The 20077-nt window shown below is 44.6% G+C and overlaps 1 protein-coding gene across 3 annotated transcripts in view; it reads right to left on the bottom strand.

Moving 5' to 3' along the window:
- Window positions 1-20077, bottom strand: part of SIL1 (SIL1 nucleotide exchange factor) — a 285228-nt gene that overhangs the window by 91412 nt on the left and 173739 nt on the right. For all 3 annotated transcript variants that reach the window (XM_032779692.1, XM_032779694.1, XM_075068059.1), the window contains 2 exons: window positions 11168-11288; window positions 9775-9883 (listed from right to left, as the gene is read on the bottom strand). In XM_032779692.1, the coding sequence (XP_032635583.1) occupies window positions 9775-9883; window positions 11168-11288 (230 nt within the window). The remainder of the gene's footprint in view (window positions 1-9774; window positions 9884-11167; window positions 11289-20077) is intronic.

Here is a 20077-nt window from a genome sequence, read left to right as displayed (position 1 = left end):
AAAGGGAAACGAGCAATAGTCTTATAGAGCAAAGTTCATCCTTGGTGTTAACTCAACTGTACTTCAGTGGAGTTACCCCAGGGATGAATTTGGTCCTTGCAGTAGTAAATGGTGTAAAATGGAGTATTTTACATCCATTAGATGTAGCTGTTTTTAGCCCAGTTGTTGACATATCTATTAAAATAGTTTTTGAAGAACATGGTGTGACCCTAGGATCTCCTCAATGGCAAAGGGTTCAGTACTCTGTGTGAGCAACTCCTATCAGGCCTGACAAACTCACTATACCCAACATGCTGCTTTCATAGTACTTATCCAACAAGTGCCTAGTAAGTTATCAAATGAAAGCCAATGACACGATGGTCATCAATATAACTAAGAAATGCATGTACTGACACTCTATAAGGAAACGTGTACATATATACACTGAAAGTTTTAAAGTCTGTTACAAGGCAGAGTGAACAAACAGGGCTTCTGCCAGACAAAAGCATGTCTATTCACCTATCCCTGTTGCTGATGTAAATTAAGCATGGTAAAGCCAACGCAATGGAACCTCTAGTTGCATGTGAAGTTAACAGGAAAAACAGGTTGAAAAGAGGGATGTGAACCCAACAGGGGGAAACACACAGGAGAACAAGGAAGTGGTAGGGCACCTCAAAAGGGGCATTTCAAGGTTGACTGGACTGTAGGAAGGAAAGTTACAGATATGCATGGTATATCTGTATTTCCAAACTCTGATGTTTCTGGGTGACACCCCCAGACAGATTGGCATCAGCACTGCCTAATCTGTTTGATGGCCCGTGAAGGGTCATAAACTGTACAATGAACCCACTGAAAGGAACCAGGGAAGACACCTTATGAGTAAGCAAAGCATGTCATATGCCTGTGGACAGAGAACTCTTAAGGCCTCCATGCCATGTACTGTGAAGCTTGTGTTTGGGACAAAGGAAGTACAAGCCACACGGCAAAAGAACATAAAAGGCAGCTGCATCATCTCCATTTTGTCATCAATCCTGTTCCTTGCCTCTGGAGTAACTTTTCTACAAAAAAATGGTTACCTACCTTTTCGTAACTATTGTTCTTCCAGATGTGTTGCTCATGTCCATTCCATTCTAAGTTTATGCATGCCCATGTGCAAGGCTGTCCCTAGAGACTGTGCTGCCCTACACAGCCCCACTGCAGGGGGGCATCCCAGGCCTCCATGGGGGAGAAGGGGGCTGTGCCCAAGGGCTTTGGGAGGCAGGAGCATCCAGTGCAGGAAGACAGCAGGAGTCAGGCCCGCCCCCGCACTCATGAGGTGGCGGGAAGTGGAGAGACCCGGCCTCAACCTGCACCGTTCTGCTCCCTCGGCTCCCAGGTTTGAGCGAAGGGACGGGAACCACCCCCAGCACTCACTGGCAGCACAGCTGGGAGCCAGCGTAGCAGAGTGGGCTGGGGCACTCCAGTTCCCGCTGCCTGGTGAGTGTAGGGCAGGCCCAAACCCAACCCCTGCTGCAGTCCCTTGGGACCCATAGCTCAAGGTACGGGGTTTGAGTGGGAAGGGTAGAGTGGGGGTGGGGCAGGAGGAGGTGGGGCGGAGCAGGGGCTGTGGGAAAGGGGTGGGGCAGGGGCGGAGGCAGCTTTCCTGGGCCCTGCTGTGCGCAGCCCATGAGGGGCCAGCTGAACTGTCCGGGGGATCGGGCTGGCCGCTGGAGCTGGATGCAGCTGCGTAGGGCACCAGGAAATTTGGTACCCCAAATTTCCTGGTGCCCCCTGTGCAGCTTGCATATGGGTATGGATGGCTCTGCCCACGTGCAAAGTTGTCTGAGATTTCTGCCTTAGCAGTAGCCATAGGGCTGGCTGTGGCACGCCCTGGAGTGGTGCTCCCATGTGGCAGTATATTAGGCACTGCCAGCTCTGCACCCTCTCAGTTCCTCGTGGCTGGAAACTCTGACAGAGGATTAGAAGGGCAGGAAATGGAATGGACATGAACACATCTGGAACAACAACATTTACAAAAAGGTAGCTAACCGTTTTTACTTCAAGTGCTTGCTCATGTCGATTCCATTTTAGATGACTCAAAAGCAACATCCATGGAGGTGGGCTCGGAGTTCATAGCTCAGCGGCTTGCAATACTGCCCTATCGAAGCCAGCATTGTCCCAGGCCTGCTGGGTCAGAGCATAGTGGGACATAACAGTGTTGACAGATGACCAGGTGACCGCTCTACAGATGCCCTGGATAAGCACATGGGCCAGAAAGGCTGCCAAAGAGGCCTGTGCCCTGGTAGGGTGGGCGGTGACAATCGCCAGGGTGGCACCTTCACTTAGTTGTAGCAGAAGCAAATGCAGGCAGTGATCCAAGAAGAAATTCTTTGAATGGATACAAGGCAACCTTTCATTCTGATGGCCAAAGTGATGAATAATTGCATTGACTTACAGAACGGCTTGGTCTGGTCAGTGTAGAAGGCCAGAGCCCTTCTGACATCCAGGGCATGTAGCCTGTGCTCCTCCTCCGATCTATATGGCATCGGAAAGAAGACTGGTAAGTAAATGTCCTGGCCTGAGTGAATCTGAGAAACTGTCTTGGGAAAAAATGCTGGGTGTGGTCTTAGTTGGACCGTGTCCGTGTAGAAGACCGTGTAAGGCGTCTGCAAGGTGAGCACCCAAATCTCAGATACCCAGCAGGCTGATGTCACTGCGACCAGGAGAAGGAGGGAGCAGAAAGCCAGTGGCTTGAAGGGAAGGCCCATGAGCTACAACAGCACCAGATTCAAGTCCCACAGAGGGACCAGATCCCTGACATGCGGGTAGAGGCCTTCCAAGCCCTTAAGGAATCTGGCCATGATATCCTGAGCAAAAATCAATCTGCCCTCAAACAGCGGGTGGAAGCTGAGATGGCCGCTAGATGGACCTTGATCAATGAGAGGGACAAGTCATGGAGCCTGAGGTGCAGGAGGTAGTCCAGAATAAGCAACAGCAAAGCCCACTCAGGATGAACACCTTTGTCCGCAATCCAGCAGGTGAACTGTTTCCACTTGGCCATGTAGGGCGCACTGGTGGAAAGTTTCCTACTTCCCAGTAGAACGTGCTGAACCTCAGCCGAGTACTACTGATTTTCCATGTTTAGCCACACAGCAGCCAAGCAGTCAGATCTAACACCGCCAGAACCACAGCAGTCCTCTACACAACAGATCTGACCAGAGCGGTAGCTGGAACGGGATTGCCACTGAGAGGTCCATCACAATGCTGAACCAGTGTTGGCACGGCCATGCCGGCACTGTGCGGATGACGCTCACCCTGTCCTGTTTGATTTTCAAGAGGACCCTGGGTAGTTACGGCACCAGAGGGAAGGCGTACATCAGAGCCACCGACCATGGGAGCAAAACAGGCGTCCAACAGGGATCCTCTGTCCATGCCCCCAATCAAGCAGAAGACATGGCATTTCCTGTTCTGCCGGGACGTGAACAGGTCTACCCGGAGAGTTCCCCATCTGCAGAAGATGGAACTGGGCACCTCTGGATGAAGGGACCACTCGTGGCAAGATGAGAACGTCCTGCTGAAGCCATCTACCAAAGCCTTCTCGGTTCCTGGAAGGTGAGCAGCTACAAGATGGACGTTGTGCTGCAGACAGAAGTCCCAGAGCCAGAGGGTTTCCTGGCAGAGGACGGATGACCTGGGTCCGCCCTGCCTGTTGACAAAGAAGACTGCAGCCGCGTTGTCCATCAGGCCCTGGACTACTGTGCCTTGTATATGAGGTAGAAAGGCTAGGCAGGTTAGTCAAACAGCCTTGAGCTCCCTGACAGTGATATGCAGGGAACGACTGCGACTGGATCAGCGACCTGAAGTATTGAGGGCATCCAGATGGGCTCCCTAACCCATGTCTGAGGCGTCAGAGACAAGGGTCACTGACAAGGCCAGGGCCGCGAAGGGAACTTCTTCCAGCGTTGACTTGGGATACTGCCACCAGAGGAGGGATGACAGGACGCTGTCTGGAATCCTGATTACTCAGTCCATGATGTGCCAGTTGGGGACACAGACCGACGCCAGCCATGTCTGAAGGGGTCTGAGGCAGAGCCAGGCATGCCTGACCACATAAGTACATGCTGCCATGTGGCCCAGCAGCCTCAGACACGTGGGCAGTGGTGAGCGGGTGGGTCTGCAGCCCGCCATGGCCTGGAACCAAGTCTCTGGGAGGAAGGCCCTGGGCCAAGTGGAGTCAAGAACTGCTTTGATGAATTCTATGCATTGTACTGGTGTCAAGGTTGAATTTTTCTCGTTTATTATCAACCCCAGGTCGCGACAGATGGAACATACCGGTCAAGATGTCTCTGCACCTGCTCTGGAGACCGGCCCCATAATCAACCAGTTGTTGAGTTACAGATATATTTGGACTCCGCGACATCTCAGGTAAGCGGCCACTGGTGCTATACACTTTGCAAATACCCTCAGGGCTGACGAGAAACCAAAGGGCATCCCTGTGAATTGGAAATGGCACTGGCCCAATATGAAGCAGAGGAAGGTGCCCCAGGAAGATGGAAATATGGAAGTATACGTCCTTTAAATCGAGGATGGCATACCACTTGCCCGAATCCAGGGAGGGGATGATAAATGTTATACCAATAAAAACTAGCAGGATCTTAAAGGGGACAAGACATTTGTCACATTTATTGTAAATACCATAATAAAATAAAAGATAACAGCAAACAATGTTGTTTGGTTACTTATTCCTATGATTATATATATATATATATATATTCACACAATCATTCATACAAGTTCTGTGTAGATATTATAGTTACCAGCCTAAAGTTGCTTGTGACAGAATACTGGCCAGGTACTCTGTACACAAGAGTGGAGCCGAGTCCGGGTCAGGTGCACCTGATGCTCCTGGAGGCTGGCAGCAGAACCATAGACTCAAAGTCCTCAGTCTTCAGAGTCCAGCTTTATAGGGATTTTTCCCTATGTTAGTTCATGGGAGTTGCTTCATTCTGCTGTTGTTAAATTAATCAGCAGGTGGCTGGCTCCATGTTGGCAGCAGAATGTTACCCAAAGTCTCTTATCTCACCCTTCTTTTTTACAGGCTTTTAGTTTGGATTCAAAGTCTATAGGTCTTGGTGTGTCACGCTGCCTTTGGGTTTGGATTGATCACCCGTCAATTGCAGGCGTGACTTTCAGCCTTGAACCTGGCTTTGATCTTCCTTCTGTTGTTCTTTTGTCCTTTTCTTTTTAGGGTGGATGCTTTTTACTTTGTTTCACTGTTGTCTAGGTCTTCAGCCGTTGGTAGTTGAACTTCACCTCATCAGGACAGGCTGGGGCTGGAGGTTGATTTTATCATCCATACATGCCTCATTCACACATCTAAACTAACTAATAAGATTACAGCAGGGTTTGCAAAAATGAAGGTTGGAGGAAGCTTTTACAAAATGGAGTGAGCGTTTTAAAATGGGGTTTGAATTACAATATGGCAAACAGTGAACAGAAGTTACAATGCAGGCAAGTGTAGTGAATGGTGAACAGAAGTTACCTTAATAAAGTGAACAATTAAAAATAATTTCATTTATCAGTTCTACAGATGGAGGCCAGGAGACCATGCAAAACTTCAACTTCCTGAGAGACTTGTTGAGGCGACACAGATCTAGGATGGATCTGAGACCCCTTTTTGCCTTCGGAATTAGGAAGTAGTGAGAGTAGAATCCTCTGCCTTCCATGTTCCGAGGAACCTTTTCCACTGCCCCCTAGCACAGGAGGTTTTTGACCTCCTGAACAAGGAGTTGCTCATGACAAGGGTCCCTGAACATGGACGGGGAAGGCGGGTAGGAGGGATGGTTGGCTATAAACTGCAGGGTGTAGACCAAAGCAACCACGTCTAGGACCCAACAGTCCGAGGTGACATGGGACCAGGCCGACCTGAAGGGGTGGGTTGGATCCAGTACATTAGTTGGGGTGCCATCCTCAAGCGCATCCTCAAAATGACTGCTTCTGGCCTCCCTGACTTGTGGGAGGGGCAGGTTGGGCAGCTGGGTGGGAAGAGGATGGGTAGTGTCTCTTAGGCCCTTGAAGCCGGGGCAGTGGCGCATGCCCTGCTCAGAGCAAGTCCCAACTGGGACTCTATTGACTAACTACAACTATTAACTATCTATCCATGAAATGATGTACAACAACAATGAAACCAGTCAATGGCAAGAAATGGTGCTTCATCCAACCGTCACGGGCAGTAAGAAGGAACAGAGGGGGCAGGGCTGGCAGCTTTATTGGTGCCATAGCTCCTGAAATCGGTCTGTCTCAGTCTGCAGAGCCAAGAAACGATGCCGAGGGCTGTAGGTCTGCCTGGTTAGGGTCCTTAGACTAGTTTTTCATACCAGTGGTACTCAAACAGGCTCTGGAGCTATGTCCCATCAGAGGATGTTAAGGCGACTAACCTCACAAGGGATTGTGTTCTGATCGGCTGTGGCTCAGAGTGTAAAGAGGAAACCTGTTTCTTCTCATCAGAGCAAGAAAGAGACTACTTTGTCTAAGAGGAATGTGGGGAATTTGGATTGGTGGATGACCTGGCTGCATCCCATTTGCTGGGGAGAGTCTGGGGCCAGGTCCAATCCCCAGACAGATTTTTTTTTACTCCAGTTCCCTAAATGGCCCCTTCAAGGATTGAACTCACAACCCTGGGTTTAGCAGGCCAATGCTCAAACCACTGAGCTCTCTCTCCCCACCCCTATCCATGAGACAGTCATAACCAAATGTCCCAGTCTTTTCTGGTTCTGGAAGTCAATTCATGGCAATGGGAATACTTTTGTGGGACATGTCCCTCTCCTGGACAATGATACACTACAGGTGACCATCCGTTACAGGGAAGGCATTCTAGCAAGAGACACTGTACAAGCCGGGAGATCCAGGCATAAGGGTGAGGGAAAAAGCTTCCCAATCTGGAAGGTCAGGAAGCAGGAAATGAAAACCTAATCTATGAAGTAATGGTAAAGGTAAAGTTAAAACAAAAAAATCTTTTTTTTTATATTATTCCTACTACTTCTCCTTTCTTCAAACCACACTAAAAACTGACAGGTAAGGCACTATCTACTGGGGGAAAAGGAGAAGCAGGGCTTTGCTGCGGATTCCATCCCAGACCAAAGGCCACAGAGATGGAACTGGGGAGCAGGTGGACCACACAGTGCTATACATACACATCCCGCTCACAGCGCAAGGGGGGGAGGTACACATGTATGGTCCAACAGGCACTGCTGATGAAGATCTCTGATCCCAGGCACAAGGGCTCTGCCGCACCTACAGTGGTGCACCTATCACTCAAAGAAGAACCTGTTCTTATTATCTTAGCTCTCTCTCTCGAATCTTAATTTTGTTGTAAATATATCTGATTTCACTATAAGCAGATTCCAGTGCTGTGTTGTTATAAAGGCTCTGATCCAGAGCTGTGCCAGTCAAGCTGTGTGTACACTCTCTCTTTGGAGACAGCTTACCAGGCTATTTCTGAGAGTGTTCCGTGACAGCGGCTGGATATTACAGATGGGGATGCTGGCAGAGGGGCTAGGGGATTAGTGTATATCTGTCACTACCTTGCATAGGAGAGGGTTAGGTCTCAGGAGACCAGGAAGTCAATGCTTGTCTGTGTCCAGGAGCTGTCGGTTTCAGGAAGCTGAGCTACAACAGGCATCAGGCAAGACTGCTTCACATAAGGGCAGATGGTGGTGAGATACCTAACAACTCTGAGTATCTCTGGGGAATGTCACACCTGGATCATTCTCACACAATGGGTTATTACTGATTTTTGCATTTAAATGACATTCATAAAAGAATTCTGCTATCAGTAATATTGGCTACCAGATAAATAATTCTCTGAAAAAGGAGATGCCTTGCCCAAAGGATAATAAGAATATTGCTAGAGCAACTGGAACACATTGACTGGACTAAGGGAATAACATTTCTAATCAACTGATAGGCTAAACATCTTTGTGATATATGGGGACTGTGATGGCAGTATAGAGTTTTTGGGACCCAAAGAGGGGTCATCGGAGTATTTGCTCACTTCCTTTGCCTCAGTTTTACTATCCAACTCATGCAACAGTCAGATACAAGAGTGAAGCTTGGACCTAGAGGAATCCTCTCTAGTGCTGCATCCCATTTGCTCAGCCTTATATACACAAATGTAGTTTGTTTTGCTTTGAATTGTGGCCTCTATGTGACTGAGTAACCAAGAGCTGACAACTTTGGTTGAAAGTTTATGTTATGCTGGCAGGCAGAGAAATAAATGAGCAGGTCTCTTTTTGAAAAGAGTGAGTTTTTTTGGCCATTTTAAGTGTATTTATTTTGTATGAGGACTTCTTTGGAATTGACTTCTGTCGTGGGGCCTTATCCTGTTCCCATTAAAGTTATAAGGATTTTGCGACTGGCTTCAATACGAGCGAAATGATCCAAACATAATAATTACAGCTAGTTAATAATTCACTGTCAATAAACCACCTAATGAATTTAGCCCACTTTTTGTTTGCAAATTATTCAAGAACCAAATCTGATTGCTACTAATCAGTTTATTTGGAAGTGCTCACCAAATAGGCTGAAATATAGTCACAAACTATGGGGAGTTCACAGATTTTTGTTTGCTTTTCTTTCCCATGGCATGTGATTGGTTACCTAGAGTCAGAGGGTATTTTTTTACTTCCTGATTCTGAGTGAAGGCTGTTAAACAGGATAATAATGAATAGCAAACAACACATGAGACAAATAATCCTCATACTAGAAATTACTACACTTTGTGATTTTGCAAATGTTTTCATGAACCAAACCAGCGATCAACTAAATTAACAAAAGCAACAAACAACAGGACCACACAAGAAACAGTAAGATGTATTCACAAAAATGTTCACATATTACTCTTGGTATTACTCATTCAAATCTAATAATGATGCCGAACCAAAAAAGCTAGGGAAGCAACATCCCACCTGAGGTCTTACTGACATTACTTACTTCATGTTCACGGAAGAGATTTGCCATTTCACTTCTAGCATCACTGGTATGACACGAGCCTCAGTAAGATATTTAGATCTGGGGCCTGGGGATTCCAGGGGTTGATTATATGGAGAGTCAAACTTCCACACTTGTGGTTCAAATCCCACTCTGGAAGTTAGTGACCACAAGGCCACCTGATGGCTGTTCTGTCACTGAACCAGTAACCTGAGTCCACTTCCAAAGTGCACTAGCGTCCACACTGTGATCACCACTAGTGGCAGCTTTTCCAGCCACAGTTTATGGTGTACCAATTATCAACAAATATGTTACACTATATGTATAAATATATTAACTACAGCTGTGCAATAGAAGGCTTTTTAGAACAAGAAGGCTTAGAATTATCTTTACAAAAGCTTTCAATTTATATAGAAATCCCAGCTTTAGCAACATAGCTGAGGAAATCCTGACATGCCATTGAAATCAATGGGAACTTTGCCACTGATTTCAATGGGATCAGGATTTTACCCAGAAAATTTATATTTGCCTGATAATCATAGGCAAAGCAGGAAATGGTCTGTTGGGTTCTCCTTACACTGGTGGTTTTCAACATTTTTCCATCTGCATGTCCCTACAAAATTTTGAATGGAGCTGCAAACCCCTTGGAAATCTTAGACATACTCTGTGGACCCCGAGCGGTCCATGGACCACAGGTTGAAAACCACTGTCCTACAAGATTGTTCCCCACAGTACATTTTCCAGCACTTGTAGCCATGTTGTTTCTAATGCATACTTCATACAGTGTTACACCAGCCTTTCATGGGGTGCTTTAGGAATAGGAACTACCTTTTCTTCCATTGTGCTTTCTGTCTTTTCTTTTTCCTTCATTTTAGCCAAAGCCTCTTTGAGTTCCTGTGCTGTAAATGAGTTTGAATCGATATGCATCTCATCCAGCCTTGCAGAAAAACAAAAACAATAAAACATTATATGGGTGAACAATTTATCCTTAAAAAAATACAACAATCAACATTTGTTGGGAGAAAAAGTTGAGTACTAAATTCCCATTTATCTAGCACAGAACATGCAGAAGAATCAATGCTCCAAAGTAAGGTTAGATCTAGCACTCAGTTTAAGAGTGTGGCTTTAAGACACCATCTTGACAGTCATAAAGCTGTGGTTTGAAAATCCTCATGGTAACGCGAGATCTCAGTTCCTAATACTATAAAAACTGCTCAATATATCTCCCTAATCTATCATCTGCAGATGTATAAAACAGGAAAAATTTCATAAGCAAAAGAAGAGCACAGATGTGCCCAGAATATTGACAAGGATCTTTTACTCGTAAGTCTTGGGATGGGTGCATTCAGTTCCAAAGCTGACATTTTGAGGATTATGATATCAAACCAAGGATTGGGCAACTTGTAGTTCCTACAGTCTAAGAAACTAACTCTGCTGTTCTTTTTGCGTTGTCCTAACCTGATCCTAGGGGGTAAAGGGGATTACTTTTGGCAGTGAGAACTGTTGCGCTGGCGAAAAGAAAACCCAGGGTTGGGACATCTCAATGAGTTTCTGCATGCACTGGATCATATGTAGAGGTAAGGGGAAAGGGGGTACAGAATGGTAGTTTCCACGTATTTTGAGAAATAAAAGTCCCCATGGTTACAAAACTTGTCTTTGTAAAGAGAACACAAGGAGGGAAATGGTTGAGAGTTGTATTTTTTAGGCAATTTTTAAAAAATAGATGTAGTGAAGGCTGGTGACATCTTGAGTGTGTGTCAGCACAAACTGACACTTAAATGAATGCTTAGAGACAATGCACAACAGCAAGTAAAGACCTTGTTGTATCTGACTCAAACCACTGTGAAAAAAGCCTCCATAAGCTATCCTGCTGCATTAATTTCTCGAAAATAATTTGCACCCCATTGCTACAGAAAGTTTCAAAAGAACAAGTGACATTCACAAGTAGTCATACTGCAAGTTTAGTTTCAGAATCATGGCTTTACAAAGTATGAAAGTCTCTCCAAAAGCACAGTGAGGGCATTTTAGCACCCATGCAAAAAGGAAGTAGGGCAGCTAAGACCCAGTTTACAGAAGTACTGAGCACCCCAAATGCCAATTAAAGACTCTGGAACCTGTGGATATTCAGAACGTCTAAAAATCTGGCTCCTATTAAAAGAAATGAAATAAAATGAAATCTACTTCTGTATAGCAGAACAGCAAGTACTTTATACTACTGTACCTTTTTCTTTTCTTCTGGTATTTCATGTCACTTTTTTCATTTTTGTTATCTGGAAGCCTGGCTTCTCTTTCCCCTGTTTGAAGATTTAATCGCACATGTAACCCTGCAGGAACAGCCTGACCTACAAACAAAGGTTAGAGTATTTTAGGCAACATTTATTCTGCTGAGGATTTACCATGCTGGGCATATTTAAGTCAGACACTTCTATTCCAATGTCGTACAGCAAAGACAGTGAGTCAAGCAGAAAAGTCAAGGTTTGCAGTGTGACAAAGAACAGGGTATTTACTGTAGCCTGAGCACTTCCCCAGCTGCCCAAAATTAATAGGCAGCAGGTTTAAAACAAACAAAAGGAAGTATTTCTTCACACAGTCAACCCATGAAACTCCTTGCCAGGGGATGTTGTGAAGGCCAAAAGCATAACTTGGTTCAAAAAAGAATTAGACAAGTTCATGGAGGATAAGTCTGTCAATGGCTATTAGCCAGGATGCTCAGGGATGCAACCCCATACCTTGGGTGTCCCCAAGCCTCTGACTGCCAGAACCTAGGACTGGATAACAAGGATTGATCACATTGCCCTATTCTGTTCATTACCTCTGAAGCATCTGGCACCGGTCACTGTCAGAAGACAGGATTCTGGGTGACATGGACCGTTGGTTTAATCCAGTATGGCTGTTCTTATGGAACCTTGACACAAGTGCCATTTAACTTCCAGAAAGTCCAATGACACACAACTGTTAACATGGCTGACACCCCATTCCCTGACCACCTCACAAACTTAGATCCAGATTGCTGACTCCTCAATGAAATAGTGACACTTGGTTATGCAGAAATCTCAGTGAGCTAGGGACACTGATTCTGTTACTGGCACAGTAGTAATTTTATAATAGTATCATCTGTACTTACATGTCTCAATCTAAAAATCAGTAACAGCCATAGGTGCCTAGATAAGCTCAATGCAAGCAGCAGAGGATCCTTTCAACTTCAACAGATATAGTCTGGATATCATGTTACTTTGCTGTTCTGTAGCGTACTGAGATGCCAGATTTAAGGAATATTTGATCAACATTAAATGCCAACAAAAAGATAGGAAATTCATAGTCAGTCATCCACATTCCTCTAAAAATGCTTTGGCCTAGTCACAAGATTGAGGTTACAGCTAACTGATAACATTTCAGCATGGACCTGTACTCCATGGATGAAGTGGAAATGGCAGTATTTCCTCTGAGGTATGATTCCATTTTCTGTGTCCTTCCCCTTTTAATACAAGAAGTTTGCCTGATAGATGGGGGTGGGCATCTTACTAAATCTCTCTCTCTCTCTCTCTCATACACACACACACTCCGCTTTTTCTCCCCCACAATATATTTGTATTCAGTCTTCCTTTGTCTGTTTTCCTTAATTTAAAAGGCATAGAGTGAAAGGGTATGTTTGTCTTTTTGAATTTGAGACACACAACATTTCCTATTGAAGGGCACTGGAGACGTAGATAATTCATTTTATTATAAATATGTCTTCTCATAATATGAAAGCCTCTAGTCTGAAGAACTAGTGTGCAGATTCCACCCACATAAGACCACAGAGGTATCTAACTGGTCAAAGCTACCAGTGCCTGAACTGGTCCTCCATCATCAGTCTGGAGTGTGTCTCATATCCTTAAACAGGGAATATCCAAAGTTTATAGTTGTTTTTAAATGTACAAAGGTGGGGGAAAGTCCAGACTAAAGGATTTCCTGTTCTAATAAGGTATATTTATGATAAAAATAAGTTGACTTTTCCTACATTTCCCTTTAGTAGGAAATGTTGCATGTTTCAAAACAAAGAGACAAACATGTCCTTTCACTCTAGAGTAAGAAAAACAGACAAAAACCGATCAACTATAAAATGTTCATGTGGCACCCTATACCTTGGAGGAGCATCTTGTAAACTCCACATTCCTCATCTGTATATTGTGACAAAGTTCCTCCTCTACCTTGTTGGGTCCTGCGCTTATTGGCAGATTTGCTCACCTCAGTGATCTTCCCCACAGTCTGGATCAACTCTTCCTGTGTCTGATCAGGAGTTGGGAGGTTTGGGGGGAACCCGGGCCCACCCTCTACTCTGGGTTCCAGTCCGGGGCCCTGTGGATTGCAGCNTGCTTGTACTCCTTAGTCCTCCAGCAGCACACCCTCTCACTCTCAGCTCCTTGTACTTCTTGCTCCCAGCTCCTCACATGCACTTCCTCTCCTCTGACTCCTCTCCGCCTGACTGGAGTGAGCTCCTTTTTAAACTCAGGTGCCCTGATTAGCCTGCCTTGATTGGCTGCAGAAGATCTAATCAGCCTGTCTGCCTTAATTGGTTCTAGCAGGCTCCTGATTACTCTAGTGCAGCCCCTGCTCTAGTCACTCAGGGAACAGAAAACTACTCATCCAGTGACCACTATATTTGCCCTCTACCAGACTCCTGTAGCCCACTGGTCTGGGTCTGTCACAATATAATTGTGATATTGCATATAAAGCAGGCCGTGTGAGGTATCAGGGGAAAGGTTATGATTATCTGAAAGTCATTTTTCTATCTATCATTAATGCATATGAAGCTATGAAAATTGTGTTATATGACCGTCACTGAAACATACTGTAAGCTAGGGAATCATCCAGATATTAGCTCCCCAGAGGCAACAGCAAGGAAAATAACCAACACCTGATCAGGGTGTCAAACAACCCATCAACAGCCATTGTCCAGCAAGGGAGCTACAATTCAATGATTCACCTGCAGGAGCCCACACCAGGGGAAGTGCTCAAACTTGCCTAGAGACTCAGCATTGCCGCCCAGACATGCCTGGACTTGTGTTCCCCAAGCACAAGGGACTGAGGGTATAAAAGAGAACACATGGGGCCCATGTTTGCCTTTCTCCTGCACCCACCTATGCTGCAAGCAACAAGGACTCCAACAGAGGGGCCTGACCCAGGTTTCAAGGGTGAATAACTATAATATGACTATGAACCGCAATATCCAGTGGGGTGAGAAAATCTAATCTAAATGTTACCCAGTCTAATAGGGTTGAGAGTTTAGACTGTGTGCTTATATTTTATTTTATTTTGGTAACTAACTCTGACTTTTTGCTTATCACTTAAAATCTATCTTTTGTAGTCAGTAAATTTCTTTTATTGTTTATCTTTACCAATGAGTTTGTATGAAGTGTGTGGCAAACCTGCTCAGGTCTGCAAAGGCTGGTGTATATCCACTTTCCATTCATGAAGTGGTGAACCAATTAATAAATTTGCACTGCCCATCTTGAACCGTGCAAGGTGGTATATTGCTGAGGTACAGTGCTGGGAGGGATTTGGCTGGTGCCTTTCCCTGTGTGATTCATGAGTGGCTCTGGGAGCATTCATGCAATCTTGCTGGCTGTGGGGCTCCATATGCTGATGTGCTGAGTGATATCAGCACCTGGACAGGTTTGCTGCTTGTCACTAGCAAGGCATTGTGAGAGACAGCCCAGGCTAGAGAGAGTTAAGGGGGCACAGAGGTCCCACAGTCCCACATGCACCCCAAAGATCCAGTCACAGTTCAGATATATATGAGAGAGGTGTGCTCTCAGACACCATAGATCTTCCATCATCAGTCTCATGACTCAGATGGGGAAGAGGGGCTTCTTTTCCATTAGCAAAGATAGAAATTGCAAAGTGTACAATCTATGACAAATATTCTCCCAATCTCTTTCTCATTTCTAGAAGATGAACTTTGAAGAAAGATGCAGTGATAGCAAGGACTCTGTGTTCCCCTGTGACAGCAATCTAGTTGGGGGCAGCTAGAAGATGCTTTTAAAAGAAAGGCTTTAGTAAAGTCTTGAGAAAAAAGACAAGCCACATCTCCACTCTGTCATTCAAGAGACAACAGACTGAGGATTCTTAAACAACATACTGATTGTAAAATGAAATTATAGAGAGGGATTTCCAGACAAATAAATATATTTGCCTCCTAGCCTTCATTAGGTATGAATACCATTTGGACTGAAACAAGCATAAGGAGAAAGCAAGGTTCTTCCAGTCTCAAAGTGAGCAGAAATACCTCACTAGGTCAAAAGCACCTGGAGAGAACGAGGTTACAAATGCAGTATTTTCTCAAGTAATTCATGAATTGTCAAGTGTAGCCAGAAATAAATGTCCCTGTTAGAACAGTATGGCATACTCTAGCTTTCACGTTTCACATGCATCTGGCCACATTAGTTCACCGTGTTGCCAGAGGACACGAACAAGGATGATGTGCTTTACTTAAAAGAAACATAAAAAAGAGAAGGAAGAAAAGCAGCCTACGGTAGGACTGAATGACTCACATGTTACTATTTCTCTTACTTTAATTTACTGGTTGCTGAAAATAGACACTGAATGTGAATCCCAGGGTTTGTGAGCTCGCAAATGCAGCACAACTGAATTAAGGATTTTGCCATCAGAAAAATGACACAAACATTTCACATGTTCTGGAATTAAGTTTGACTAAGAACATACCAGGAAAACCTCTGGTTGCATGTATGTAAAATATAAATAATATTCATGCCATCAAGAAGCTTATCCTATCGTTTGAGACAGCAGCAAAGTCTCATGGTGCAGTAGTATAAGGGTAATCACTTTAGTAAACTGCCAAAGATGAGTCTCAGTTTCAACAACAGTCTTATTCATTCACTCTAAAATGTCCCAGATCTTCGGCACAGGGCAAAGACTCTTTTTGCTTTGGTGCATATTAGTGTTATTATTTTACAATGAGTTTAGAGCTGGTGAAAAGCATCGGATATCTCTTTAGCCAAAGAACAGAGACAGCACGGGGAGCAGTAAACTAAGCTCCCCCAACTACCTGTCAACGCATCTTGACCCTGACATGAAGGGACTACTTCTAGCATCAGAGGGTAGTTCAGCCACCATGCCTATTTAGCCCTTGGCCTCCCTGCTGAGACTGTGAACAAGGAGGTCACACAGTGGTGTTATTTCCTGTGTGGTGCTCATCTGTCCAATACAAACTAGATTAAGAACTCAATTCATTTTACATAGGCCAACAAAGATCTGCCTGATGGTAATGTATTTCTGGGACCAGATTTGAACCAGCGACACAAGGTGGCAAGGTTCTCCATCCCACTACCAGTCCCCTGAGCCAACCAGTGCCCAGCCTCTTAGTCGTAAATAATAGATAAAATCCATCATACAGAAATATCATCACACAAAGGACTCCTGATGCTACTTAAAAGCTGAGGTATTTCTGGGAAATAAATGTCAAGGCAAAGCGAAGACACATTTTTCAAAGCAAGAGACATTGATCCAATGATAATATTCTGTTACTATGATTTTTTATACCCACTATATATTTAAACGCTTTATTTAATGGCTGCTGTTACAATGGAAACAACAGCTTACTGCACTATTGCTGACCCGGTGGATTCCAGCATTCAAACTGGGCTTAGAGAACAACTCTCTTCTGCGCTTCCACCAGCTGGAGGCCAGTCTATATATAAAGAAAGAAGAAGGTCTGCTTTATGACAAATGCTTTCTCAATCAAGAGCCCATCTGACGGTTTTCCAAAATCTTTTCTGACACGGATATGTTAAACCTATCTGAATGTAAAAGCACTGGCATACTAAAACTATGTGGTGCTTCTCAGGTCTTTCTTGAGAATTAACATCTTTTTATTTAGTCACATTTTGCCTGTCTTGAAAGTTGCTTAAAGTGACACAAAAGAAGAATTTAATTTATAGCCCTATTCTTTTAATCTTGGTCAGCCAGATTTTTTCAGACATCCGTTTATTTTGCCTCATAATATATTAGACAAAATAACAGCCCCAGAGTCAGCTTCAAGGCAGCAATTCACTCTCAGGGGTTCCACTAGCATTTATAAACTGATCCTATTTCTCTCCTGTGTTTTATGTTATCAGCTAAACCTGTCAACTTAAATTATTGCCTTGTAGCCAAATCACAGTTATCTATTATTCTGTTATGTGTACATTTCTGAAGCTTTGAACCTATATCAAGTTTTTCAGGAGTTGAAAACAAAACTATAAATAAACAACTGGAAAACAGAATAGGTTACCATTACATTGACAACCAAAGTTAAAGTTATCAGCATCATATACAGAGCTGCTACAGCAATGGGACCCTTGCACTGCATACGCCTCATGCAGAAGTTTAATTAACATTTTATAACATTTTTTCTTCACAGGGATCAAATGACTCCCTGTTGAAGGAAAAGGCCCAGGTAGGGACCATCGAATTATGGAAGTAAATGCATGGTTACGCAGGTGGTATCAGAGAGAGGGTTTTGAATTCTTAGACCATGGGATGTTGTTCCAGCAAGTAGGATTGCTAGGAAGAGATGGGATCCACCTAATGAAGAGAGGGGAGAGCATCTTCGCAGGCAGGCTTGCTAACCTAGTGAGGAGGGCTTTAAACCAGGTTCACCGGGGGATGGAGACCTAAGTCCTGAGGTAAGTGGGATACCAGGAGGAAATAACAAGAGAGAGGACTCCTGATTCATACTGAGAAACCAGGGCAATCAGTTAGCTATCTTAGATGCCTGTACACGAACCCAAGAAGCCAGGGAAACAAGCAGGAAGAATTGGAAGTCCTGGCACAGTCAAGGAACTGTGATGTGATTAGAATAACAGAGACTTGGTGGGGTAACTCACATGACTAGAGCACTGTCATGATGGGTATAAAAACTGTTCAGGAAGCACAGGTGGGGGAGAAAAGGTGGAAGAGTTGCATTGTATGTAAGAGAGCAGTATGACTGCTCAGAGCTCCTGTATGAAACTGGAGAAAATCCTGTTGAGAGACTTTGGGTTAAGTTTAGAGGCAAGAGCAACAAGGGTGATGTCACGGTGGTCATCTTCTATAGACCACCAGACCAGGAGAATGAGGTAGACGAGTCTTTCTTCGGACAACTAACAGAAGTTTCCAGATCACAGGCCCTGGTTCTTATGGGGGCTCCAATCACCCTGACATGTGCTGGGAGAGCAATACAGCAGTGCACAGACAATCCAGGAAGTTTTTGGAGAGTGTTGGGGACAACTTCCTGGTACAAGTGCTGGAGGGACCAACTAGGGGCCAGCTCTTCTTGACCTGGTGCTCACAAAAGGGAAGAAATGGTAGGGGAAGTAGAAGTGGGTGGCAACCTGGGCAGCAGTGATCATGAGATGGTCGAGTTCATGATCCTGACAAAAGGAAGAAAGGAGAGCAGCAAAATACAGACCCTGGACTTCAGAAAAGCAGACTTGACTCCCTCAGGAACTGATGGGAAGGATCCCCTGTGAGGCTAATAGGAAAAGGAAAGGAGTCCAGGAGAGCTGGCTGTATCAAAGAAGCCTTATTGAGGGTGCAGGAATAAACAATCCCGATGTGCAGAAAGCAGCAAATATGGCAGGCGACAAGCTGGCTTAACAGAGAAATCTTCAGTGAGCTTAAAAACAAAAAGGAAGTTTACAAAAAGTGAAAACTTGGACAAATGACTAGGGAGAGTATAAAGATAATGCTCGAGCATGCAGGGTGTAAGCAGGAAGGCCAAGGCACAATTGGAGTTGCAGCTAGCAAGGGATGTGAAGGGTAACAAGAAGGGTTTCTGCAGGTGTCATAAACAGATAGCTAAGGGTTAATGTTTCTTTTACCTGTAAAGGGTTACACGAATGGAACCAAACACCTGACCAGAGGAACCAATCAGGAAACCGATTTTCAAAGCTCAGGAGGGAATGTATGGGTGTGTGTCCCTTTGTTCTGAGTTTTTTGTCTGTCTCTCGGCTATGAGAGGGATCTTTCTATCTTCAAGCTTCTAATCTTCTGTTTCCCTGTTGTAAGTACAGGTATAAACAGGTATAATAGGTTTTTTATATTGTTTTTGTATTTACATGTGTGGTAGTTGCTGGAATGTTTAAATTGTCTTTTTTTTTTTTTTTGAATAAGGTTGTTTATTCATTTTTTCTTTTAAGCAATTGACCCTGTATTGTCAACCTGATACAGAGATATGTTTATGTGTTTTTTCTTCTTTTTATATAAGCTTTCTTTTTAAGAACTGTTTGAGTTTTCTCTGAGGACTAAGGAAGGAAGGGAAGGGAAATTCTCTTTGCGTTAGATTTACGGAGGGTGAATTGTGCAGCCTCAGGGGAAGAAGGGCGGGGGGAGGTGAATTGTCCTCTCTGTTTTGAAAGTCAAGGAGTTTAAGTACAGTATCGTCCAGGAATAACCCAGGGAGGGGACCAGGGATGAGGTAACGAGGAGACAAGAGGAGGAGGTTGTTTTCCCTTTGGTGTGAGACTCAGGGCCTCTGAGTCTTGGGGTCACCCAGAGAAGGTTTTGGGAGACCAGAGGGAGCCAAGCCCTGGAATCCTTGGCTGGTGGCAGCGATATCAGATCTAAGCTAGTAATTAAGCTTAGAGGGTTCATGCTAGCTCCTCATTTTATGGATGCTAAGGTTCAAATCTGAGTAGGAAGCTACGACAACAGGTATGTTAGCAACAAGAAGGTCAGGAAAAGCGTGGGACCTTTACTGAATGGAGGAGGCAACCTAGTGACAGATGATGTGGAAAAAGCTGAAGTACAGTACTCAATGCTTTTTTTTCCCCCTCAGTCTTCACAGCCAAGGTCAGTTCCCAGACTGCTGCACTGGGCAGCACAGTATGGGGAGGAGGTGAGCAACCCTCAGTGGTGAAAGAACAAGTTAAGGACTACTTAGAAAAGTTAGACATGCACAAGTCAATGAGTCTGGATCTAACACATCCGAGGGTGCTGAGAGAGTTGGCTGATGTGACTGCAGAGCCATTGGCCATTATCTTTGAAATCGGGGGAGGTCTCGGACTACTGGAAAAGGGCAAATATAGTGCCCATCTTTAAAAAAGGGAAGGAGGAGAATTCAGGTAACTACAGACCCGTCAGCCTCACCTCAGTCCCTGGAAAAATCATG

This window comes from Chelonoidis abingdonii, chromosome 7, assembly GCF_003597395.2.
Source record: "Chelonoidis abingdonii isolate Lonesome George chromosome 7, CheloAbing_2.0, whole genome shotgun sequence".
Taxonomy (NCBI): Eukaryota; Metazoa; Chordata; order Testudines; family Testudinidae; genus Chelonoidis; species Chelonoidis abingdonii.
Note: the sequence above shows the minus strand (reverse complement) of the source record. Positions and strands in the feature narration are given on the sequence as shown.